Source organism: Sapajus apella, unplaced genomic scaffold (genome assembly GCF_009761245.1).
Source record: "Sapajus apella isolate SASKATOON/1434 unplaced genomic scaffold, GSC_monkey_1.0 scaffold53, whole genome shotgun sequence".
Lineage (NCBI taxonomy): Eukaryota > Metazoa > Chordata > Mammalia > Primates > Cebidae > Sapajus > Sapajus apella.
Genome location: NW_022436993.1, coordinates 3,731,886 through 3,759,221, shown reverse-complemented (window position 1 = coordinate 3,759,221; position 27,336 = coordinate 3,731,886). Strand labels below are relative to the sequence as shown.

At 42.8% G+C, this 27,336-nt stretch overlaps 1 protein-coding gene across 2 annotated transcripts in view; it reads right to left on the bottom strand.

The window, feature by feature from the left end:
• The window catches only part of PRTFDC1 (phosphoribosyl transferase domain containing 1), a 96,799-nt gene that overhangs the window by 23,409 nt on the left and 46,054 nt on the right, over nucleotides 1-27,336 (bottom strand). For both annotated transcript variants that reach the window (XM_032243860.1, XM_032243859.1), the window contains exon 4: nucleotides 1,137-1,202. In XM_032243860.1, coding sequence (XP_032099751.1) covers nucleotides 1,137-1,202 — 66 coding nt within the window. The remainder of the gene's footprint in view (nucleotides 1-1,136; nucleotides 1,203-27,336) is intronic.

The following is a 27,336-nucleotide window of genomic DNA, read 5'->3' as shown; positions in this document are numbered from 1 at the left end:
GGAGTTTGAGAACAGCCTGCTCAACTTGGTGAAACCCCATCTCTACTAAAAATACAAAAATTAGCCAGGCATGGTGGTGCACACTTGTAATCCCAGCTACTCAGGAGGCTGAGGCAGGGGAATCTTTTGAAATTGGGAGGTGGAGGTTGCAGTGAGCTGAGATTGCACCACTGCACTCCAGCCTGGGGACAGAGCAAGACTGTCTCAAAAAAAAAAAAAAAAAAAAAAAAGAGTCCTTGGGGCTCTATAATGATCCTAAGATTATTCCACATATTTTTATTAAATGTGGCTGCTATTCCTTTTCCCTACCCAGGCATTGCATAACAATAACAACCACAAGAATGAGAGATGAAGCTTGTGTAATAGGCTGATCCATTTTACTTAGAAAGCCGAAGCTGTTCAGGGATAAGACATACAAGCTAGGTCAGTACAGCTGAACAAAAACAAATTCCAGATTGCTTTTATTCACAGCAAACTTGCATTTCAAGTAACATTCCACAAACATCATATCCGTTAGGAAACAACCCGTCTTTCTAGTTTATTTATGTCAGAATCTAAACAGTCTTTTCACTTAATTATTAAGCACTGGCAGATTTGGAACTCCCAGTTAAAACTGGAGGTGTTCTTCCTATTATCTAATAGTTTACATTCTTCCTAATAGAAAAAAAAAAAGGCAAAGTGCTGAAATGCACTCTTAAGAAGTCATTTTCTCTTCCCTCCCCAAATTTTGTACATTTCAATGAACATGTTTAAATGTCTTACTGAAGTGCCTGGGTGCGGAGGAGGAATGAGAGAAAAAAGGCATGAATAAATAAAGGAGAAAGCTTCCTTTTCAGAGGGTGCCTGGAAAGATGAGTAGAAAAGGATTAGAACGAGGTGGGCAAAGGGGTTTTGCTGTCTGAAATAAGATTGGAAGGAAGTGTGGAGAAGAAAGATTTGGTCTGCATGGTGTCTTGGAAGCATTCTAAAAAGAGTGTTTTAGAAAGGGGAGATCATTAAAAGGATTCACACAGCCATCTGTATGAATTGGAAAACACGGGAGAGGATCTGAAATGTCCTGTGAGTGCTGACCTGAAATGCAGGTCAGCAATGCCCCCAGACATCAATGCGACCCGAGCACAGCTACATTAACAAACCTTTCCAGCCAGTGTTGAAAGATCATCGCCTCCGATTATCTGCATCTCACCCATGGATTGGTCATTCTGCAAAAAAGGAGAAAAAAACAGGGAGATGATCTTACCGCACAAGAAAACCTTTAAAGCACATTTTCCTGTCTACCCAGTTAGTGGCCGGAATGTGCCTTACAAATATAGCACAAATAGCTAATAGGAATTCATGGTTGCCTATGGTTACCAAGAGCCATGCTCCTGCCACTGCCCTTGAGACAAAGCTTTCTAATGGCTGGCGGGGAGAGGCTGGGTGTGCAGCGGGAGTGGGAGAGTGGAGAGAGGACAGACAAACCTGACATGAAGCAAAACGCTCTGGAAGGTGCCTGAGCCTCTCCTGGAGCAGAGAGAATTGGAGAAGGCAGAAATACGGAGCCCTAGGGGTGGGCCGAGTATGTCAGCTTTGCCAGCAAGCCCTGACTATAGGCCTGCAGTGGAGAACAGTCAGATTCTGCTTCCCCGAGAGCCTGGAGGCCTCCTCTACTCCCCACCAGTGGAGACCCAGCCCTTCAGCTGACATCCAGGGCAATTGGAACAGGCCATGAATCAAGAAGTGCTGCACTTAGATCTTCTGAGAGGAATGATGAGGCCTCAGTCAGTTTATGCAGTCCTAAGAATATGACGTTCAGAACTATATACATACATACGTACATACATATATACAAATATATACATACAAAATATATGTATATATGTAAAAAATATATATGCACATGTGTGTGTATGCACACACACACACAAATATATATATATATATATATATATATATATATTTTTTTTTTTTTTGAGTCAGGGTCTCACTGTTGCCCAGACTGGAGTATAGTGGTGTGCCCACAGCTCATTGCAGCCTCCATCTCCCAGGCTCAAGCAATCCTCCAGCCTCAGCTTCCCAAGTAGCTGAGACTACAGACAGGCACATGCCATAATGCTTGGCTGATTTTTTTCTTAGTTTATTTTTATTTTTAGTAGAGAAAAGGTCTTGCTATGTTGTCCAGACTGGTCTTGAACTCCAGAGCCCAAATCATCCTCCTATCTCGGCCTCCCAAAGTGCTGGGATTACAGGGATGTGCCACCATGCCTGGCCTCAGAACCATATTTAGAAGACTTTTCATTCTAATCCTGTTAGAGTTTATGACAATACACTTTCATGATGTTTATAAACAGCATATTATCCTGTCCTAATGAAACCTCACAAAACAAACAAACAAACAAAATGCATTGTTACAAAGTGACCATCATAATAGAATGGCGCAGAGGCAAAGCAAGAAAGAGAACCAGCCACTTGTCTCCCAGCCTCATTACAGACCCACATTAAAGGAACCAAAGCTGATATATTCAGACAGTCTGCTTCATGACCAAGCAAGAATGCTGTGATGTTGCAATCCCTTGATTCTAACAATAACCTTGGGGAGAAAAGACAATATAGGCAACATATGTGCTACATGCTGAACTAGGAAACATCTTTAGTTACTGCTGTGGACAGCTGTCACTTTTGCTAGCTCAGCACCTTCCTCCTTTATCCCTGCGAAGAGGCCCTCCCTCTTCCTGGGGGGAGTCCATTTCGCACAGTTCAGGTAGGGCCAAGCCTTCGCAGTGCAGGCCAACCAGCTGGGCCTGAAGCTATAGCCGACTTCAGACCTTCCAGCTACTCAAGACAATTCCCTTAGGAATTTTCTTGGGTTAGTTTGAATTGGACTCTCACTTGTAACTGAGTCTCTATCTAGAGGTACAATTACTTTGTTATGGAGTTAGTCATCTGGGAAGGGACAAAACAGCCAATCCACCAGTAGGACAGTTTTGCCAATGAGAAACTTTTTGTATTTTTACCTTGCTGTTCAAATGAAATAAAAAGACCTTAATATTTTTAACTTTTTTTTTTTAAAGAGACATGGCCTCACTTGGTTGTCCAGGCTGGAGAGCAGTGGTAAAATCATAGTTCACTGCTGCCTCAAACTCCTGGGCTCAAGCAATCTCCTGACTCAACTTCCCAAGTAGCTGGGACTACAGGTGTGTGCCACTATGCCTGGCAAAGTATTTTTTTAACTTCTGCTTGGTAAAGCATTCACTCCTTACCGTGGATGGTTGGAGGGAGCACAGGCAGGCAAGGAGAGAGGCTTCACACACTAACTCATCCTGAAAATGACCCACCAAGTTAGATAAACCCAGTAATTTTCTTCTGATGGGAACTGATATCAAAAGGAGAAAAATCAAAGGATATTCAGAATTTACAGATGTTTTGCTGTTTTTGTACATGTATCATCAGATATTCACAAGTAGTCATGACAGTGGTTAAGGACTTGTCAAAAATGTCAAAGGAGAAAGTTTTCTTGTCACTGCTAGAGGTGCTGAGATCAAGGAATTAGCATAGGAAGAATTTCTGCACATTAGACTTAAATATGTTGTTAATAGCAGCAGGAAAAATAAAACTTCAGCACTCCCAGGCGACTGGGTTATACAGAATTGAATACAACTACTAAACCACAAAGTTTAATGTAACCAATGAGATTTATACTCTGCCAGATCAGCGTAAATTTCAGAATAATTCTACTATTATCATCTTCATTCTATTGATTAAAACCAAAAAACATCAGAAAACTAAATGTGCTAAAAGTCATAAAGTATGCTGCCAAGCAAGTGTTACTTAAGAAAGTCTTACTTCTTCCAAGTGTATAAACATGTTTTTTAAAATGTTTAATTGACCAAAAATTACTGTATATATTTGATATGGTTAGGCTGTGTCCCCACCCAAATATTGTCTTGAACTGCAGTTCTCATAATCCCCAAGTGTCGTAGGAAACAACCCAGTGGGAGGTAACTGAATCATGGGGAAAATTACCTTCATCCTGTTCTTGTAATAATTAGTGAGTTCTCACGAGATCTGATGGTTTTATTAGGGCGTTTTTCCCTGACTTGGCTCTGCACTTCTCCTTCCTGCCATCATGTGAAGAAGGACATGTTTGCCTCCCCTTCCACCATGATTGTAAGTTTCCTGAGGCTTTCCTAGCCCTGTGGAACTGTGAATCAATTAAGGCTTTTTCCTTTATAAATTACGCAGTTTCTGGTACGTGTCATTATTAGCAGTGTGAGAATGGACTGATACAATATTTATGGGGTACAATGCGACGTTATGATACATTTTTACATTCTGGAATGATCAGATAAGGCTAATCAGCATATCCATCACTTCAGATTTTTATCATTTATTGTGTTTAGAACATTTAAAATCCTTTTTTAGCTATTTTGAAATATACATTATTATTAATTATAGTCTCTGTGCTGTGCAATAGAACAACAGAACTTATTACTCCTATCTACCTGTAACTTTGCACCTATTGACCAACCTCTCCCTTGTCCCCATTCTCCTCTGCTGCCCTCAGCCTCTGGTAAGCACTATTCTATTTTCTACTTCTATGAGTTCAACTTTTTTATATTACACATATAAGTGCAATTATATGGTATTTATCACTCTGTGCCTGGCTTATTTCACTCAGCATGTTCTCTCAGTTCATTCATGTATATACATGTTTTTAATATTAGATTTGTCCTTAGTTCATCTGGAATTGATATCTTCCGAGTGTGTATATTGTCAATGTTTCCAATATCATTTATTGAATTATTGTTTTTCCCTACTGGTTTGAGACATCATTTTGATCTTATCTTTATTCTTATATGTAAGGATCAATTTCTATACTTTTCTAACATATGATATCTACTTCAACATTAATTAATCTAACATGTCCAATTAATGTATCTATTCCAACACCCAAATCATATTGCTATAATCATAATTGTTTCTTTTTTCTTTTTTTTTTTTTCAAGAAACAGGGTCTTGCTCTGTCACCCAGGCTGGAGTGCAGTGATGTGATGACAGCTCATTGCATCCTTGAACTCCTGGCTGCCAGCGATCCTCCTGCCTTGGCCTCCCAAAGTGCTAGGATTACAGGTGTGAGCCACTATGCCTGGACTTATCATAGCTTTTTAATATGTTTTAATATTTGGTAGCGCAAGCCTACTTTTCAGTTCTTTGTAAAAATTGTCTTGGGGCTGAGGGTGGTGACTTGTAACTGCAGAGGCAGGCAATTTTTGTGTTTTTTTTGATAGAAATATTGATCTCACTGTGTTGCCCAGGCTAGTCTCAAACTCCCAGGCTCAAGCAATCCTCCTGCCTCAGCCTCCAGATTTCTTTTTCATCTTTCCCCCAACCCTCGAACCTGACTCAGTCCCTCCAGGAAATGGCTACTCCTCAGTCCTCCACTGGCACACAGGAATCTAGAGCTCCCCTGGTTTAAACACTCCAGAAAAATAAGCCCTTTATTTCCCACTGCGATGGTGAAGATTAACTTAGAGGTTCAGCTTCTCCAGTCAAAGGCTTTCAGCCAGTCTTGTTGTTTTCATTCCATTCCTTCCTTACCCCACATTCTAAGAACCTAATCCTGAACGTTTCAGGAATTTTTGGCACAACCTCCCGACTTCTCATTGATATTCCCCTCCACAGGCATTTTGATGTTCACTTTCTCTATTTGGCTCAGTCAGTACCCCTCCTTAATCAGACGCATACCACCACGCCTGGCAAATTTTTTTTTTTTTCAGTAGAGATTGGGTCTCACTATGTTGCTCAAGCTGGTCTCAAACTCCGAGGCTACAGTGATCCTCCTGCCTCAGCCTCCCCAGTTGCTGGGATTATAGGTGTGAGCCATCCCACCAGGCCTAGCCATGATAGTTTTTTAATGGTTCAAAGTCATCCTATATTTCTTGGATTGATGTTTGTGTGTTTTTAATGAATGTCACTGGTTTGAAGATAGATAAGCAATCCCAAATAAAATAGTATAAGTAAGATTGGTCCATTGTTTTATTTTCTTTTGCTACCTTTGTGTATTTTTAAAGCAAAGTTATGGCTGGCTTCATGTAATAAGTTGGCTTTTCTATGCACTAGAAGATTCTGCATATAAATGGATTTAGCTGTTTTGCTAAGGTTCAGTAGAGCTCAAAATAAGTTTTATTTTATTTTTTATTTCATTTTTGAGACAGAGTCTTGCTCTGTTGCACAGGCTGGAGTGCAGTGACAGCATCTTGGCTCACTGCAACCTTCACCTCCTGGGTTCGGGCGATTCTCTCACTTCACCCTCCCGAGTAGCTGGGATTACAGGTGTGCACCACCACGACGGAGAAATTTTTGTACTTTTAGTAGAGACAAGGTTTCGCCATGTTGGCCCGGCTGGTCTCGAACTCCTGGCCTCAAGTGGTCTGTCTGCCTCAGCCTCCCAAAGTGCTGGGATTACAGGCTTGAGCCACTGTGCCTGGCTAGAATAGGTATTATTTCATGTCCAATTTGCAAATGAAGGAACAGAGACAATAAGAGTGTAAGAAACTTTCACAAAGAGGGCTGGGCATATTGGCTCACACTCTACTAAAAATACAAAAAGTAGCCAGGCATGGTGGCACGTGCCTGCAATTGCAGCTACTTGGGAGGCTGAGGCGGCAAAATCGCTTGAATCTGGGAGGTGGGGCTTGTAGGGAGCCAAGATTGTGCCACCGCACTTCAGCCTGGGTGACAGAGCAAGACACCATCTCAAAACAAAAAAAAAAGAAACTTTCCAAAGAGGTGCTGCTAGTAAGTGAACAAGCCTGGTTCAATCCTAGATTCGCCTGACTCCAAAGCATTCTGGTGTAACCCCTGCCTCTCCCCAGTATTCCTGGGGGAAAGAAGCACACAGTAGGTGCTCCCCGGAGAGAAACACCAAGGGGTGCAGTGTCTGGCTGCATCAGTGAAGTCAGAGGCATAAGCTGAACTGGCAGGGAGAAATCAACATCTCGGTAGAACGCTGGTGGCAGAGGATGTGTAGATTTATTTAAATACAAAGGGAAACCTCTGACCTTTGGTCAGGCATCTTTGGAAGAACTATTTTGGAAGTTACTAGCTTAGGTGACCTGGTGTCTAGGTACCCCACAAAGCACGCCCAGATGGCATGGTAGGGAGACGGTTCCTCACCAAACAGACAATTTGGACTGCTTTGAGAACGTTCAGGAAAAATCTGAGGAACAATGGAGATCCTGAATATCCTGTCCTTTTGAGGAACCAGAAGAGGAAAAGTAAACAAATAAACAAGAGAACTCCCCTCTGAGCCATTCATTTCAAGAGTTAGAGCACAACTTACTTCCAAATCTTTGCACAAAGGCTGTCTCAATATTCACCACTCCCGACAGAGGCCTTAACTTTGCTTTTCCCCTTTTTTCATCCTAATCCTTCCTCTCAGCTATTCTCCTGTGTTCAGTGAGTTCGCTGATACTCTATCAAATGGATAGAGATGCAAAACAGAGTCAGAAGCATTTCGTTATAAGATTTAATGATCAAGCTAGAGAGCTCCTAATTAAAATGTTGCAAACGGCTCAAAATGAATTTTTTTTTTTTAAACTCTGAGCATTTGATAACAGCTCAGATAATCAGGACAGGTGAATTGATTCCAGCATTCCTAGCTTTCCAATCAATGGTTGATGTGAGATGTGACTTGTAATTGGGTCCCTCAATCTTTGAAGCTGCATGGAGCCAAAGTGGAAGATGATGCACAACTGGGGTCAGTGAGGCTCTCGTGCCTGTCCCTTGCTTCCAGCAGAGCAACTCTCCTTGTCTGGTTATATATATATATATATATATATACACACAATTTGTCTTTATATATACATATACATATACATACACACACACATATATATACACAACCAGACAAGTAGAGTTGTCTCTACTTTATATATATATAAACATATATATATGTTTATATATATATATAACCCCATATATATATATATATATATATGTTGAGATGGGGTTTCACTCTTGTCGCCCAGGCTGGAGTGCAGTGGCATGATCTTGGCTCACCCGCAACCTCTGTCCTGGGATCAAGTGATTCTCCTGCGTTAGCCTCCCAAGTAGCTAGGATTACAGGCGCGCACCATCATGCCCAGCTGATTTTTGTATTTTTAGTAGAGACGGGGTTTCACCATGTCATCCAGGCTGGTCTCAAACTCCTGACCTCAGATGATCCACCCGCCTCGGCCTCCCAAAGTGTTGGGATTACAGGCGCGAGCCACAAAGTCCAGAGGTATTTATGAATTCTAAAGAAGACACTGGGGAGGAAATGTTCTGCTACCAAGAAAACTAGTTTTAAAATGATTAGGTTGGTGCAGAAGTAACTGTGGTTTTTGCCTTTTTTCAAATAGCAAGAACCGCAATTACTTTTGCACCAACCTAATATTATGTTAATGTTTTTATCCCTTGAAATTGACTTACCTTCTTCTCAGTTTCCTGTTCATTTAAATACCCATTTGCTGCTAAGATTGTTTTTGTGGAGAACTCACACTTGCACTCTCTGTGGGGTGAGAAGGGAGAAGGGAGAATGTGGAGACCAAGCGAACAGGCAGCTGGTGTCCCACAGAGTCAGGGACCAGGCTGCCTGGGTTCCGGCCACAAATCCGCTTTTGGTCACTGACTTTGAGGAAATTACCTAACCTTTCAGCGCTTCAGTTTCCCTACGCATAAAAAGAGGATATTCAGAGTTCCCACTTCATAGGAGCATAGGGAGGATTAAACGAATTTGTACACATTAAACACTTAGAAAAGTGCCTGGCATTTTATAATAAATAGTACGTAAAGTATGCTCTATCTTCTTGACATCTGCCTTTAGTAATTTTTTCTTTTCTTTTTTGAGACAGAGTCCAGCACTGCTGCCCAGGCCGGAGTGCATTGGCATTAACTCAGCTCACTGCAACCTCTGCTTCCCGGGTTCAGGTGATTCTCCTGCCTCAGCCTCCCACGTAGCTGGGACTACAGGCTACTAAGCCCCGCTAAATTTTTTTATTTTTTATTACTTTTAGTAGAGATAAGGTTTCACCATGTCTTTAGTTTTGCCTTTATTCTTAAGAAACATACACATCTGTGTGAATCTCCTGACACTGGTTTTGTGGTTTATTCTTTGTTCATTCACATAGCAGACAACACATACATGTAAGCCATGTGCTCTGTGGTTAGGGTTTACTGAGGTGGACTGACGCATGAGGCACATGGTTAAGAAGGACTGCTATTTCTCCGTTGCTGGTACTCATTTGTGTGTTTCTTTGGGGTTTCTCAGTGAATCCCTATTTCCCATGCTACAGCATCTGAGGTTTACACTGAGCCATTGCGAGGGCAGAATTTCCATCATTCCACTTTGCTGTTTTCTCCTTTCTTTCCTTCCTTCCCTCCCTCCCTCCCTCTCTTTCTCCCTCCTTCCCTCCTTCCTTTCTTCCTTCCTTTCTTCCTTCCTTTTTTCCTTCCTTCCTTCCTTCCTTCCTTCCTTCCTTCCTTCCTTCCCTCTATCCCTCTCTCCCTCCCTCCTTTCTTCCTTCCCTCCCTCCCTCCTTCCTTCCTTCCTTCCTTTTTTCTGAGACAGAGCCTCACCCTGTCACCCAGGTAGGAAAGCAGTGGTGCAATCATAGCTTACTGCAGCCTCAAACTCTTGGGCTCAAGCAATCTCCCATTTCAGCCTCCCAAGTAGCTGGGACTACAGATGTGCACCACCACACCTAGCTAATTTTATTATTATTTTTAGAGATGGGGTCTTACTATGTTGCCCAGGCTGGTCTCAAATTCCTGGCCTCAAGTGATCCTCCTGCCTTGGCCTCCCAAAGCACCTGGCCCCACTTTGCTGTTTTCATCGTTTTTCTCAATGGACAGCAGTCACCTGGAGATCATGCTGTAACCCACTTTTGTACTTATTGGTTCTCATTGGATCTATGTCCATTATTCTAGAGAGCTGTTACTTACAGTCTGTGGGGCATGGAGTGATCCTGAAACTGCTTTGCAGGATGGAGATAGAAGATTTGTAGTAGAACATGAGCATAGAGTTCCTGATATTTTTCCAGGTCTGGCTGCATTTTTATCTTGGGGATCAGGAGATACCCCAACTCCTTTCTATAAATCCCCCATTTTAGCTTGTGGGAATTTAAAAAAGAATTCACTGTTTGTAAGCAAAAGAACCTCAGTGATCACTCTAGCTTACAGGGAAAGTCAATACTCCACAAATTTTGGTAAACATTGTTGAGTACCAATTCCTTGCGACCCCTCTCAACATGGCCAATGAACACCGTTGTTCTGCACTGAGGGTCCTAGAGTTCTGGGTACAGTACATGCAGTTTGGTTCTTGGTCTTGGCTGGGCGTGGCTTATACCACACCTCTCCATCTCTCTTCACGTGGGTAATTCTTATTCTTTCTTCAAGGCTCAGTTTGCGGGGCATGGTGGCTCACACCTATAATCCCAGCACTTTGGGAGACTAAGGCAGGCGGATCACCTGAGGTCGGGAGTTTGAGACCATCCTGGCTAACATGGTGAAACCGCACCTCTACTAAAAATACAAAAATTAGCCAGGTGTGGTGGCATGTGCCTGTAATCCTAGCTATTCGGGAAGGTGAGCCATGAGAATTGCTTGAACCCGGGAGACAGAGGTTGCAGTGAGCCATAATCTCACCACTGCACTCCAGCCTAGTCCACACAGCGAGACTGTCTCAAAAAAAAAAAAAAAAAAAGGAAAAAAGAAAAGAAAAAGAGACTGAGGCATCATCTCTTCTAGGAATTTTTCCTGGACTCCACTGGCTTCCCCTGCATGGGTGCCCCAATAACACTATGCATATCTGGATGTCCACAAAGCACAACTGACCGAAATTTTCTGTGAACGTAGCAATTGCCGATGGAATGAAAATTCTTTCAGCACAGCAGCCAATTTCCATCCTAATTGTACCCCCAGTAGCTGGCATGTTGTAGCATTCAGCGTTTGTCAAGCCAGACTGAAGCTTATAAGCATGCATGCTAGCTGTATTTTTAATGCTTCTCCCTCACGCACTTTAGCCACTAAATGTTGGCAAGCAGCACTTCCTCTGTTATGTCTGACTGATTCCCACCCAAACTACATTTCTTTATTCTCATTACTATTATTTTATTATCTCAGTTCCTGAGGAGCTCCTCAATATATACTTTTTATTTTTATTTATTTATATATTTTTAGAGATGGGGGTCTCACTATGTTGCTCAGGCTGGTCTCGGACTCCTGGGCTCAGGTGGTCCTCCCGCCTCAGCCTCCCAAGTAGCTGGGACTATAGGCGTGTGCCACCACGCCCCACATCCTCAAAACGTTAAAAAAGAACCACCTAAATGCAAAAAGCCATGTGAATTCTGAACATTCGAAATATAAAAATATGAATTCTTGATGTTTTAATACCAGTGGTTCATTGGATAATGAGTAAAGGATACATTTTTCAAGTGAAACTAGCAATTTTAGCCAGGAAAAAAAAATTATATATATATATAACTTATATATACACAAATATGTTTATATATAAACATATATAATTTTATATATACACAAATATTTATATATAAACATGCATAATATAAATTAAATATGAATATATAATAATTAGAAATAATATAAATATTATATATATATGTTCACTTGTACAATTTAGTTCATTTGAAAGTACACATCCATCTTGCATTTCCTGACTTTGGTGTATCTAACTCTGGAAACATGATGTGACTTTCTTCCAAGCCAAAATGGCTTTCTGTCTAATGACAATGATTTATCACTCTATTGTGATTGGTATTCTGCTCCACCCAGTTTCCAAGAGGGATCCTGGTTAGCTAAGAGTTATCCCCACTGCACAGAGAAAGGCGCTTTTCTTTATGAGAAATAAAGGGAGGATGGGTCAGAAGGAGGGACGCTATGATGGGAAGAAGCTACAGGCTAGTGGGAAGAAAGAAAGGCCACTACAAAAGAGGAGAAAGGGGAGGGGAGAAGGGAATGGATCTTTACTTCACTTTAGTTATAGATAACCCCTGGAAAGAGGAAACTCAGTTTAAAAACAGATTCAGCCATGTTGCTTTACATGAACTTTGTTTGAAACACTGAAGCAGGATATCCTTCTGTTTTGAACCGTGGTATGGACTTCTTGTTTTGATTTAAATTATGTTTTTAAATCATGAAGCAGAAGGACAAACACACGGAGCCTCTTGACACATCTGAATGGCCCCAAAGACTCCAGCAAAGTTTATGTTTTAAAATGTGCTTGATGATATCCTATGATCATTTCTTAATAGACCATTTTCTTTTTCTTTTTTTCTCTTTTTTAAGACAGAGTCTTGTTCCGTTGCCCACGCTGGAGTGCAGTGGTGCGATCTTGGCTCACTGCAACCTCCACCACCGGGTTCGAGCAATTCTCCTGCCTTAGGCTCCCGAGTAGCTGAGGCTATAGCCCTGTGCCACCACGCCTAGCTAATTTTTGTGTATTTTTATATTTTAGTAGAGACGGGGTTTTGCCACGTTGTCCAGGCTGGTTTAGAACTCCTGACCTAGTTGATCCAGCAGCCTTGGCCTCCCAAAGTGCTGGGATTACAGGTGTAAGTCACCATGCCTGGCTAAGAGACCATTTTCTCCACGCAATTGAAAAAAAAAAAAGGTTTAGAATTATCACTTAAAAAATGATCAAATGAAAATGATTGTTCAGCAGTAACAACATCTTCAATCAGCTCTCATGAAACTGTTTTAAGATTGCCAGGGGGTTGCCATGGTGTTGAGGAAGGACCCAGGGAGAGAAGTGGCGGCAGATTCTGTGCCATGGAGCCATGGAAACTTTCAGAACCCTCACCCACCTTCTGGCATTTGACTGAATCTATCTTCATTCCCACCCTACCGTATTTGGGCCCAAAAAGTTGAGCTTGGTGTGTCACTTCTCAGCTCAAAATATTTCTGAAGATTCCCATGCCTGGAAAGTCTGATTTTATCATAACAATGGGCAGAGCCACCCACAGAGCCAGGCAAGAGGAGCCCTGCGTATCACAAATACCAAAACACAAAGACATTTATTGTTGCTGTTTTTCTTTTTGGTCTTATAAAGAAGGTTTTTTTTGGAAAGTTCTGTAACAGATTGAGCTAATGGAATTATTCAAGAGGACGTGTGTGCTGAAGTAGGCCTCCCTTCCTCTTCGCAGAGTAGATTGTGTCGGGGAGAGCAGTGGTGGAGAAAAGGCTAGGCTACCCGGGGAAACAGGCAAAGAGAAGGGATGTTTTCCAGTTGGCCACCCTAAATCACCCAGGTAGGTGTCTCAGCAGGATGGGACGCCCCAGATAATGATGCTCCCTTCAGCCCCTTGGCTCAGAAGGTATAGTCTTGGAGGCATCTGAGTTGGAAAAGAGGGGCATGGAGGAGAAGGACCCAGGGGACCCAGAGCTCTGAAGAGCTTCCTGGGTGAGACCCATCCAGGGTGCAGGAAGGTCCTGGCCCCACCTAGGAGCCCTGTCTTCAGCTCATGCCCAGCCTTCCCCAGCAGATACCATCATCTGCGCAGGCTTGCAGCCTGTAGGGATAAGCCTGGCTCCTTTAGTCAGTTTCCAGGTCAAGTGAAAACCTAAACTTGGCCATGAACAAAGCTATCAAGTTTTGAAACCTCAACTATTTTGGCATAGGGTATGTGGATCTGTCACTGTACTCTTGTCCTGGGCTCCATAAATATTAGGGGAGCCAGTCAGTAAGCCTGACTCTCAGAATCATTTATTTAGCATTGAAATTTACCAAATGCCTGGCACACTGGTAAGCACATTACTTCCATGAATCCCAACACAATCCTATGAGATAGGATCCAGCAATCATACTCCTTAATATTTATCCAAATGAGTTGAAAACTTCTGTCTGCAAAAAATTACCTAGATGTTTATAGAAGCTTTATTTATTTATTTATTTTGAGACAGAGTCTTGCTCTGTTACCCAGGCTGGAGTACAGTGGCACAATCTTGGTTCATAGCAACCTCCACCTCCCAGGTTCAAGTGATTCTCTTGCCTCAGCCTCCTGAGTAGCTGGGATTACAGGTGTATGCCATCATGGCAGGCTAGTTTTTGTATTTTTAGTAGAGACGAGGTTTCACCACGTTGGCCAGGCTGGTCTCGAACTCTTGACCTCAAGTGATCTGCCTGCCTTGGTCTCCCAAGCAGTCATGAGCCACTGCTCCTGGCCAACAGCTTGATTTGTAATTGCTAAACTGGAAGCAACCCAGAGGTCCTTCAGCAGATGAATGGATGAATGAACTGTGATGCATCCATGCAATGAATTATTATTTAGTGCAAATAAGAGCTATCAAGCCATAAGAAGACAGGAAGAAAACTTAAATGCATATTACCAAGTGAAAGAAGCCTTGAATTCCTGGGCTCAAGTGATCCTTCTGCCTCAGCCTCCAGAGTAGCTGGGGTTGCAGGTGCGTGCCACCATGCCCAGCTAATGTTTTAGGCATTTCTAACCAGCTCCTAGGGGAAGGGGGTGCTGCAGGTCCACAGGCCACCCTTTGAGTAGCCAGGGTCTAGGTTCTACCCACACCAACTTGTGGGCTAAGTCTAATGCATACCCTGCTTTTTACCATCTTTGTATTTTAGATCTTTGTATCTTCTTAATACTCCCTCTGATATGGTTTGGCTGTGTCCCCACCTAAATCTTATCTTGAACTGTAGTTCCCATAATCCCCACGTGTCATGGGAGGCACCTGGTGGGGGGGTAATTGAATCACGGTGGCGATTACCTCCACGTTGTTCTCGTGATAGTGAGTTCTCACGAGATCTGATGGTTTTATGAGGGGTCCCCCCTCCCTTCGCTCTGCGCTTCTCCTTGCCACCACCATGTGAAGAAGGATGTGTTTGTTTCCCCTTCTGTCATGACTAAGTTTCCTGAGGTCTTCCCAGCACTGCAGAACTGTGAGTCAAGTAAACCTTTTTCCTTTATAAATTATGCAGTCTCGGTATGTCCTTATGGTGAGAATGGACTAATATGCCCTCTATCCAGAATGTCTCTCTGCCACATTTCTGCCTGTCAAAATCATGACCATGCTAAGATATCCAAATTAAGTTCCACTTTCATTATGAACTATTACCTGAACCTCACCCCAGCACCACTGTTGGCCAGAATTGCTTTCTCCAGCCAGTCTGCTTCCTTTGCTTGTGCTTCCCATTCAGGCAGCCCTGGTTACTTCCTTGCTACACTAGCTACCCCTTGTTCATTGCATATGCATCTGTTTACCTCTGATGTGTTTTCTACATTTTAAATTTTTGTATGTTTTGTAGAGACAGGGTCTTATTATGTTGTGCAGGCTGGTCTCAAACTCCTGGGCTCAAGCAGTCCACTTGCTTCAGCCTCTTGAGCAGCTGGGACTGACTCATTTCTGTATCTCTGCAGAGACAAGGGCCTTGCTGCATTGTCCGGGTTGATCTCAAACTTCTGGGCTCAAGTGATCCTCAAGCCTTGGCCTCCCAAAATGCTGGGATTACAGGCTGAGCCACTGCACCAGGCCCACTTCTGCTGTTTTGAAAGCAGCTTTACATCTATCTCCTTAAACACTCCTTAACACTGAGCAGGGCCTTGGACATAGAAAGGAACGTGGAATGTGACTCGAAGAGAGGCTCAGACCCTGCCCCGCCCCTGTCTTAAGCTCCCTGATGCCAGTCTTCTCTTCTAGAAAATGAGTACAATGACACCTACCTGTTTGGGTTGTTGAGAGGTTTAATTTAAATGTCATATTTAAACTGCTTTACCCAATAGGCCCTTGATAAATGTTTATTGGATTGAGTTTTCCTCTTGTATTGTCTGTAAAAGGGAAGGGAGCATACATGGGAGTGAATTAAGGACAAAGCCAGACCTAGCCCCGAGTGTCTTAGCTTTTATTCCAATGCTTTTCCTACTCTCCCAAGCTCTGCTGCCTTTAGCTCTGTGAGTAGCCCCCAGTCGTTCATATAGCTAAAATTTGTCAGTATTTACAGAAGAACCCTAGAATATTATTTACTGGGTCCATGTTTTCTATACACATCACTGACCAAATTCAGAAAGGGCTTAGAAAGAAAAGGCATCAATGTACCCTTAGGTCTTGCTTGGTAAACCATAAAGCAACATAACATATGATATATGTCCATAATGTGGTGATATCTCTACGTCACCCAACACAACCAAACTTAAAAGCAGGTAATGGTTTCCAGATGCAATGTGGAAAAAGAAATTATTATGATCAGCTGGAATAATTGACTTAACCAGTTACTTCCTGGGACACTTTGGCAAACTCACTTGATTTCTCATTTACTTCACCTGGAAAATAGAGACGTTGCTACCACCTGCCTGTTACGGTCTGAATGTTTGTGACTCCTCCTTCCCCAACCCCACCTAAAATTCAGGTGTTGAAATCCAATCACCATGATACTAGGAGGTGGGGACTTTTGGAGGGTGTTAGGTCTTGAAGGCTGAGCCCTCATGAATGGGATTAGTCTCTTTAGAAAAGAGACCCCAAAGAGTTCACGTGCCCCTTCCACCAAGTGAGTACACAGTGAGAAGGCACCATCTATGGCCACACCACCCAGAACGCCCCTGATCTCGTCTGAAAGTCGGCCCTCACCACACAATGAATCTGCCAGCGCCTTGATCTGGGAATTCCCAGACTCCAGAACTATAGCAAAGAAATCTCTGTTGTTTATAAGCAGCCGATAGGGACTAACACCCGACCTTACCTGCTTCTCAAAGTTACAGAAGGAGCAAACAAATTACTGATATATGCAAACGCTACGAAAAATGTAAGAAATCTTCTCCATGCAAAAGATGATGAACAATATAATTAGGCATAAGCGAGAGCTAAGGGGAAAAGGCAATTTCATGAAATAGAAAGTGGAAGGCTTGAGAGAGGGCAAGTATCAAGTGTTTCAGGCATTGTTAGCACTTTTTAGACTTACAGTCTTTGTTCAAAATTCCCCAGGTCTCAAATGAGACATGAACAAACACTATGGAAGAAAGTCAGAGAGCAGAATGTTTCTAGAGCCACCTTCCATTTTTCGGAATAAGAAAAGATGGTTTATTTGATGTAGGCATGTTGATTGGCAGTGCAGGCTTGCGAATTCCTTTGGTATTAAGTCATGTCTTCAAAACTGGGTGGGGCGCTGAGTTATTAAATTTTTTCTTTTCCTCTGGAGGCTAAGGGCTTGGAAAGCTGGAGGCTCCATGTGAAATGAGTTGGGTGGTCTCGGGCAAAGTCTGTGTAAACAGCATTGCTCATCTAAAAGTAGCACAAAACACTGCACATCTGTCTGTCCATACTATCCAAATAGAATCTGGACTCCATTAATGTGCCTGAGGAATAAATGTATCCTTTAAGAAATGTTTTTGTAATCACAGTGAAGAGGAAGTTCCAGGACCCCTAAGGAAATGAGACTCTGCTGTACCAATTTGTTGGTGCGAGCCTGGAAGAGGAGGGGGAGAAAGAACCAGACCATAGTTTGTGTCTGACTTAGGTTGTGCCTCCTTTGAGCGTGAGAAATGGAGGGTTCGATATCAGAAGCTGCTATTGAGTCCCGTAGTCTAGGCTGCCAACAAGCAACGCAAAATCACCTGGGGAGAGTGACCTCTGCTCTTGGGTTTTTGCGGGAGGATCTAAGAACAGCTCTTCCGTGAGCTATTTCCCTGAGGCTGCATACAGGGCAACCTCTGAGCTCCAAATGTCAGGCACATCCTCAGTACGTGGCCAAGCAAGGCCCAGTGGCTATGGAACAGGGCACTTGGGTTGTCCAGTTTTTGCATTCAGATATTGCTGGTACATAACACATCTATTCTCTTCCTCTGCTGCTATCAACTATTTGTGGTCATTGGCTGATTGAGCATGAGGGCCTTTGTTTTGTAACGGAGGGAGGAGAAGTTGTTTGATTCAATCGGGATGGCAGGGAAGAGGGAACAGGAGGGAGGGCGGTATGAACTCTGTTCCCTGTCTGGGGCTGAACTGCTTTTATCAGAGGCTGTAAGATCCTGGGAGGAGTTAAAGGCCAGAAGCAGGCTATGTTCACAACCATGTGGAGTCCCCTGCCTCTGTGAGGAACCTAGCCCTTCCTGGCAGCTTTGGATAGGCCCTTGGCACTGATGGGGGCACTCCCTCAAGAGGTACTATCAGCAAAGGCTTCACTAAGGATCCTAGAAGAGGCTTCTCAGGAAGAACCAGAAAAAGCAGGAACTGCAGCAGGGGCTGGAGGAGGTACCAGATGTTCTGTGGTAACTGCTGCTGACAGACTGATTTGTGGACACAAGGGAGGACCCATTTGGGAACCCTGAGGAATAACTAGAGAATAAAATCTCAGGAAGGTGGGAAGAGTTCAACCCAAATCCAATGTACTTTGGGCATGGTCATAAAAGAACCCAATTTTGTATTTACCGGCCAGTTACGCCAAGGGTTAAAGCTACATAGAAAATGTCATTGGATGTTAGAAATTTCAGTACTTTATTCAGAATCTATTTACTCTTTGTGATCACGTAAAATTCATTCACTGTAAAATTCATGATATATCATAAAACTCCATCGAGTATGGGTATATATCCTTACATATGTAAGATAAACCCTTAATACAGTTTGTAAAACTGATCCCTACTATAATGAAACCTTGTTTTTTAATTTTAAAAGATTTGAAGGGAATGATTTTTATTGCTGTAGTTTAAAAATGTCATTATACTTTGGATAAGCCCCTGTGACTTCTGCTTCCTGCCAAGATGGAGTAACAACCAGATTTATTCTCTTTTCTTGAAAACAAAAAAGATAGGCTGGGTGTAGTGGCTCATGTCTGTAATCCCAACACTTTGAGAGGCTGAGCTCAGGACTTCAAGACCCACCTAGGCAACATGAAAGTCAGTCCCTAAAAATAAATAAATAAATAAAAATTAGGTGTAGTTCCAGCTACTCGGGAAGATCACTTGAGCCCAGAAGGCTGCAGTGACCTGTAATCGTACCACTGCACTCCAGCCTGGGCAACAGGGTGACACCTTGTTTCATTAAAAAGAAAAGATAAAATATATGAAACAACAGTTTCAAGATACACCAAGCAATGAAGGACAGAAGTCCTTGCAAGACAGAGACGAATAAGGTGTGCCCTATGATTGTCTTGGCTTACTGTCGTGCTGGAGTTCTCAGGCCACTTAACATCCTCCAGATTGGTCCATGTTGTCACAAATGACAAGATTTCATTCTTTTTAATGGTTGAGTGTGTGTCTGCCGCGTTTTCTTTATTCATTCATCTGTTGATGCACACTTAGGTTGGGTTCCACATCTTGGTGATTATAGTGAGTCATATGTAATAAACATGGGAGTGCAGGTATCCCTTTCACATACTGATTTTGTTTCCTTTAGATAAATGCCCAGTAATGGGACTGCTGGATCGTACGATAGCTCTTTTTTTTTTTTTTTCTTTTAAAGAAACGCGATCTCACTATGTTGCCCAGGCTGGTCTTGAACTCCTAGGCTCAAGCAGTCTACCTGCCTTGGCCTCCCAAAATGCCGGGATTACAGGTGTGAGCTATTGAAACCTACCTCATAGTTCTATTTTGAGTTTTTTTTTGAATTTTTTGAATATTTTGAGAAACCCCATACTATTCTCCATAACAGCTATGCTACATTCCCAAAAACAGTGTATAAGAGTTTCCTGTCTCTACATCCTCATTAGCATTTGTGATTTTCTTTGTCTTTTTGATAATAGAGCTTCTAGCAAGTGTGAGGTGGTATCCCATCATGGTTTTGATTTGTATTTCCCTGAAGATTGGTGACATTGGGCATTTTTTCATGTACCTGTTGACCATTTGTATACAAGTGACGTTCTTCACAGAAAAAGAAAAAAATAATCTTTTCATTATTCTTATGGAAAAGTGACACGAAGTCCAAGTAGGTGATGCAGTCCTGCTCTGTGGTCACATACTTCTCCAGTGCTCCTAACTCAACAATTGAAATTTAGTAACAAATTGTACATATTATAAAATGCACCGGTCCACAAGCAGAAAGAGACTGGGGTATTTCATAAGGCAAGTGGCAAGGAAGTAAGTATTCCTCACTAGAAAACTGACATTTTTGATTCTTCTTTCTGGGGCATTAAAGACCTAAGAGCCAATTTTGGTACCACTGGCAGACATGGGTACACATTGAGGATGCATGAAAGATTTTCAAACCTGCCACATACAATGTTTGATTTTTGTCACTCCAGTTTGTATTTGGCTGAGGGTTAGGGGGAGATGGAGTTTCTAGGTTCTCTTGAAACCCTGGGATTTAGCTATCAATAGATAAGAAAATCCACCCAAATTTTGATCATATAATATCAGTCTTTGTAATAGCACACCTGATCAAAAGAAAAATAGAAGTACCACATCCTATATTACATAGTGTTATATATTTAAGAAAGAAAACTCACTTGAAATTCAAACACAATTTAAAAGTATCCAAACTTAAAAAAAAGTTTTCATGAGTCCACCTCTTAATAATTAGATAAGCATATATAGTCATAAAGGTTTTGAAAACACTCATCTTTCTTTCTTTTCTTTCTCTCTTTCTTTCTCTCTTTCTTCCTTCCTTCCTTCCTTTCTTTTCTTTCTATTCTTTCTCTTCTTTCTCTTTCTCTCTCTTTCTATTTTTCCTTCCCTTCCTTCCCTTCCTTTATTTTCTTTGACAGGGTCTCGCTCTGTTGCCTGGGCAGGAGAGCAGTGCTGCAATCATAGCTCACTGTAGCTTTGAGCTCCTGGACCCAAGCAATCCTTCCGTTTAGGCCTCCTAAGTAGCTGGGACCACAGGTGTGTGCCATCACAACCAGTTAAGATTTTTTATTTTTGGTAGAGAGAGGGTCTTGCTAGGTTGCCCAGGCTAGTCTTGAACTCGTGGCCTCAAGTGATCCTCCTGCCTCAGCTTCCCAAAGTGTTGGAACTGCAGGCATGAGCCACCATGCCTGGCTTCTTCATTTTATTGTTACTAGAAGAATATGTTTCATTAGCTTATAATAGTAATAATAATAGCTAATTTAACCTTTATAGTGATGGATACTGTGCAAGGTTGTACTTACGCCATCTCATTTTCTAGATGAGAAAATGGAATCCTCATTAAATAGTTGGTCCAAGCCCCCTCGGTAACTGGCAGAGCCTGAATGTGAACCCAGGCCTGCCCCATAGCAGAGCCCTCCTGTTTGACCATCATGCTGAACTTCAGGGAAATGACACATATCAATTCAAAGTGACTTGGCAATGCTGGTGGTAGCTGTGCTCAACATGGGCACCCACAGGCTGCCACCTTATCGCATCTATTGAATGAAATATGCTTGGGTCAAGGCAGAGGAGGTGCAGAGACTGCTTGTCTCCTGATAACATGACTGTGGCCCTCAAAGGAAATATGAAAATAGGAATGCACTGCACGCCCTTTGGCCGTGGGAAGTGCTGCATAAGCTGTGAGTCACGCTCTTGGGCTTCAGGCCTCTGGGGATGCTGACCACTGACCATCACTGGGAGGGTCTGGGCAGGCAAGGTGAGTTTTGCTCTGTCCCGGTCATGTGTGGTTGGGGAGGACAGTGATTTCCTTTTCCACTTCATGTAGCTCAGGGTTCTGTGAAGGTACCTGGGAGCCAATCTAGGTTTGTAGATGAAGCTAAGTGGCCCACAACCAGGTTCCTGCTCTGCAATCCCCAGGGCAGCTCCATTTTTGAGGTTTTATGGCAGACATCACTTAAAATGTTTCAGTGCTGAAAAAAAGTTTGAAAACCGCTCTCCTCCTGGGAGATAGCACAGGATAGTGGTTAAGATCTTGGCTTTGGAGTTTGACAAAGTGGGTTCAAATCCAGGCTCTGCTTCTGTGGATTGCATATGCCTTGGGCAAATTAACCCCTTTGAGCCCCAAATGTAGCCTGGATCAGAGTGGGCATCAGGAAGTGGTGGTGACACACACCATTGTCTGGCCCCATCCGTGGCTGGTGAGCTAGAGGGAAACCAGGTTAAACTCAGAAAGAGAGACAGAGATGCCTAGTGGTTCATGAAAGCAAGCCCCGGGCCTGACTCTCAAACAGGCTTGAAGCAGAGAGGGGTTTGCCTATGTCATACCAGTCAGTGTCTCCTAAGTTCACAAAACTGGATGCCACCTTAGAGTAAAGGCAATCCCTGTCTTGTTACAAACTGAAAACTGAGGTCGGGGGAAGTTGTGCTTCATACCAAGTTGAAATTAGAAAGCTGTATCCTGCAAAACATTCCATTTCTATAGCTGAGTGGATTTTTCTTTCTTCTGGAAATCTCCACTTTCTTGTCTGTCTTTTTTTTTTTTTGAGACGGAGTTTCACTCTTGTTGCCCAGGCTGGAGTGCAATGGCACTATCTTGGCAGACCACAACCTCCGCCTCCTGGGTTCAAGTGATTCTCCTGCCTCAGCCTCCCAAGTAGCTGGGACTATGGGCATGTGCCACCATGCCCAGCTAATTTTGTATTTTTAGTAGAGACGGGGTTTCTCCATGTTGATCAGGCTGGTCTCAAACTCCTGACCTCAGGTGATCCGCCCACCTCAGCCTCCCAAAGCACTGCGATTACAGGCGTGAATCATCGCACCTGGCCTCCACCTTCTTACAGGAGTTTTCTATGCCTTAGTCAGAGAATGTGGGGGTTGGTGCATGAGGAGCCTGGCCTGCACTTAGGGAAAGGAAACAGCACCGGAATAGAAGTGAAAGAAAACCTAAAAACCTACGAGGGCTACAGCTGGCCTGGATTTATATACATATACATCTCTGTAAATACATATACATACATACACGCATTCTCTCTATCCATATATAGAGACTAATTAAAAAATGGAAATCAATATCCCTTGATGCAATTTTTAACCATTACAACAATAATCATGAGTACAGACCTTTCTGTATGAAAAATGTTTTTCACATAATAATTTTCAGATACCTGGAAGTTATGTGAACACATATTTAATCTAAAAATAAAATAAAAGTAGTTCCTCCCGCTGCTTTCTTTCACTGCACTGACACAGTGAAACACCTCTGGCCTTGGCTAACTCTGGCACGGTGCTCCCACCACACATGTAGAGAGAGGAGCTTTTGGTCCTGGGAAACCGGGGCACGGAAGTCAACAGCAGGTGTTGTAGAGCAGGGATCCCCAAACCCCAGGCTGTGGGCCGGTACTGGACTGCGGTATGTTGGGAGCAGCAGGATGTGAGTGGTGGGACAGGGAGCATTACTGCCGGCGCGACACCTCCTCTCGGATCAGCGGGGGCGTGAGATTCTCACTGGAGCGCAAACCCTGTGGCGAACTGCAGCACGCGAGGGATCCGGGTTGCGCGCTCCGCAGGAGAATCTGATGCCTGATGCCCTGAGGTGGAACAGTTTCATCTGGGAACCATGCTCCCGCCTTTCCGCAGTCCAGGGAAAAACCATCTTCCACAAAACCGGTCCTGCATGCCAAAAAGGTGGGGGATTGCTCTTGTAAAGGATGCTTCCCCACGTCTTTAATTAGGAAGAAAGGCCATTTCTTCACTTGCGGCCTCCTCACGAGAATCCCCGAGTTCACTAGCTCAACTGCTGACGGTGCGATGCTAGTTTTAGTCTTAACAAAAAGGGAGACAAAGATGAAATCAAGTGCATCTCATTTGGAGGCAGTTCAGCGGAAAGACAGAAAGTATGTTAGTCTGTTGTGAGGATGCTGGGTGGTCAGGCACTGAACACTCTTTGGAGAAATCCTGAAATGTCCTCTATGAAATTCAAGGTCTTTCCAATAACCCATGAAAGTACATCCTACTTAGCACGTTCTTGTAAAAAATGGAAAAGGCCGGGTGTGGCTCATACCTGTAAGCCTAGAACTTTGGGACACCAAAGAGGGAGGATCCTTTAAGGCCAGGAGTTTAAGACCAGCCTGGACAACATAGCAAGACCCTGTTTCTACAAACAATTTAAGAATTAATCAGATGTGGTGATGTGAGTCTTTGATCCCAGCTACTCAGGAGACTGAGGTGGGAGAATTGCTTAAGCTCAGGAGTTCAGAACTAGCCTGGGAAATGTGGCAAAACCCATCTCCACAAAAAATACAAAAATGTGCTGGGCATGGTGGTATGTGCCTGTAGTCCTTGCTACTTAGGAGGCTGAGGTGGGAGGATCACTTGAGCCCAGGAGTTTGAGGCTGCTGTGAGCAATGATGAAGCTGCTACACTTCAGCCTGACAGGGCAAGACTCTGTCTCAAAAAAATAAAATAAACCCTCAACTGCAGAGTATTCTGAACCAATAGAAGTCCCCTCCTTGGAGTCAGTTAAAGGGTATTCCTATCCCTTTTCTAGTTACTAAGTCTAAACTTAAAAAAACAGACAAAATAAAAAAGTACTCCTACTCCCTGTGGTCCTTGTCCATCAGTAAGGATGTTCGCTGATGGCTTCTCTTCCCCTCCTCTCAGAATTAAGAAGGTTGTTGGTATTAAGGATAAAAAATGAGGCAATGTGATGTTTTGACAAAACCCTTTGATGGCAGGAAACCCTGTTAGCATTTTGATAGAGTGAGTCAGCCATCGAGGCCTTCAGGAGAGTGATAAGAGTGTCCCCAGCATGACACTCCAGAGTTTAATGGAAATCCAGGGCTTCTTTGTAAGAATGACTGTTTTTCCCAAGAAGTGCAAACTAAAAACACAATGAGGTAGCGCTTTTGGCCTTTAACACTGAGAAACATATTAAAGAAATGGATTGATAAGTTTGTCTTATTTTATTGCAAGTGAAGGCATTCCTTTGTGACAGTGTGTTTGGGAAATGCTCTGAGATCGACTGGCTTGGGGTTATACCCTGGGAGCGGTGCATGGCTATTCCCGGCTATACTGTTTGAGTGGGACCAGACAGTATGACCTGCTGCGACCAATTTTTAACTAATATGTAGCAACGATGTGAAAAAACAGACACTTTGTTTCATGAACTGCTGTTGGATATATACATTAAATGCAACTGTTTGGCAGGGAAATTTGGTCATAAGGTCTCAAAAGCTTTCAAAATGCATGTGGTCTTAAGAGCAAGCCTAATGGAGTCATAAGAAATGTGCGCCATATTTTATGAATAAAGATGTTTATCACAGCATTATTTATGGTGCAGGGAGTCTTTAAGCAATCTAAATGTTCTGTGATGGAGAAATACTTGAAAAATATGTACAGATATGCCTATCATGGGATGCTTACCAGACATTAGCAGTGATATTATAAAGTACTTTTTTTTTTTTTTTTTGGATAAGTGCCCAATTCAGGTGTAGTGATAGGAACTCCATTTGAACTAATTTAAACAGAAAAGTGGTTGGCTGAAAAGAGTTGAGGCTGTGCACAGTGGCTCACACCTGTAGTCTCAACACTCTCAAAGGCCAAGGTGGGCAGTTTGCTTAAGTCCAGAGTTTGAGACCAGCCTGGAAAACATGGTGAAATCCCATCTCTACAAAAAAACAAAAATTAGCTGTGCCTGGTGGCCTGCACCTGGAGTGTCAGCTACTTGGGAGGCTGAGGTGGGAGAATCAATTGAGTTTGGGAGATTGAGGTTTGCAGTGAGCCATGATTGTGCCACTGCACTCTAGCCTGGGTGACAGAATGAGACCCTGTCTCAAAAAGAAAAAAAAAAAAAAGAAAGAAATGAAGAGTTGGACCAGCAGGCTTAGTAAGGCAGTTCAAGTGGCAGTGGTAATCTATAATAGAACTGGGGACCCAGCTGGCTTAAGGTGTCCCTCTCCTTTTCTCTTTCTTGTCCCTGCTTCTCCTCACATTCTCGCCTCATCACACAAGAGGAAAGGACTTCTGCCTCCAACTCCAGCATCAAAAATTCCAAGAAAGTCTTAATTGGTCTGGCTTGGATGACACAGCTAACCCTGGACCAGTCATATACGTGAAGCATAAGGATCAGCCTACCGTGTATGAGATATTGCGAAGAACTGAATGCTTATGTCTTCCCCAAATTCACACATTAAAATCCTAACCCCCAGTGTGATGCCGTAAGAAGGTGGGGCCTTGGGGAGGAAATTAAGTCATGGGATTGGTTCCCTTATAAAAGAGTCCCCAGAATGCTTGTCCTCCTGGACCCAGGAAGCTAGCCGCATGCAAACTGGAAGTCCTCACCAGAACCCAGCCATGCCAGTACCTTCATCTTGGACTTCCAGCCTCCAGGACTGTGAGAAATACATTTTTATTATTTGTAAGTCAACCAGTCTGTGGCACTTTGTTACAACAGCCCAAACGAACTAAAATACATACCTTTCCTTGGAGTGCTGTGATCACGGGGCTGTGTGGGTCCCCTGTGAGAGCAGTGGGGTGAATGGAATCACACAGTTGGGGGCGACTGGGGAAATTGCTGGAACCAGGGAGCCACCCCTCAATTTGTGTCTCCCACAACTTCAGTTGATAATATTATTGGTCAGTGCTTTCTTTCCACAATAGTTGGACCTCTTGTTCTTATGAGGTTAAAACGCAAGTTTGTCTTATTTTATTGCAAGTAAAGGCATTCCTTTGTGACTGTGTGGTTGGGAAATGCTTTGAGATCATCTGGATTGGGGTTATATTCTTGGAGCCGTGCATGACCATTCCTGGCTATGCTTTTTGAGTGGGACCAGACAGAATGACCTGCTGCCACTGACAAACGACCACATCCTCCACAAAACTTAGGAGGTAGGAATTGATTTTGGGAAACAACTATTTACCCATTATATGGAAATCAAGCAGAGCATTTCTAAAACTGATTTTTAACTAACCAGAAAGTAGACTCTACCATGCTATCATCAGAGATGCCACATCTGACATCTGAACCATATACTTCAGAGACAAAGAAAAAATACATCATGGCTCTTTAAAATCCAAGTTTTCAAGATAATAGAGACAGATGGTCAGTGTGGTCATTTTAAACATGTTCCCACAACAATGAAATGCTCTAATTCAGTTAGAGAACAGCCAACAATGTTGCAGGAAGTGTTCTGAGTTGAACAATAATGCTGCTTCTGTGGATTTCTTTATTATACAGACATGGGTATCTGTGGACTCTCATTTACTGGTATTGGTGGATTTAGGGCATCGGTAGAAAATAGATTGGAAAAGAACTCACAAATTTTATTTATGAAGAAAATGGTAGATATGTGGAGACTGCTAACTGGTGACAGTTTAAAAATCATTAAAAAAAAAACTGAAGCTATTTCATCAATGGGCAGAATTCCACAGTTCTCCTAATTTACTGATGCAATCTCCCTTTTGAAAAGTGACCTACTTATTTATTGACTATTTTATTTTTTCCATTCTTTTTAAAAATTTTTTTTGGTACATTTTAAAAAATTTATATTATACTTTTAAGTTCTGGGGTACATGTACA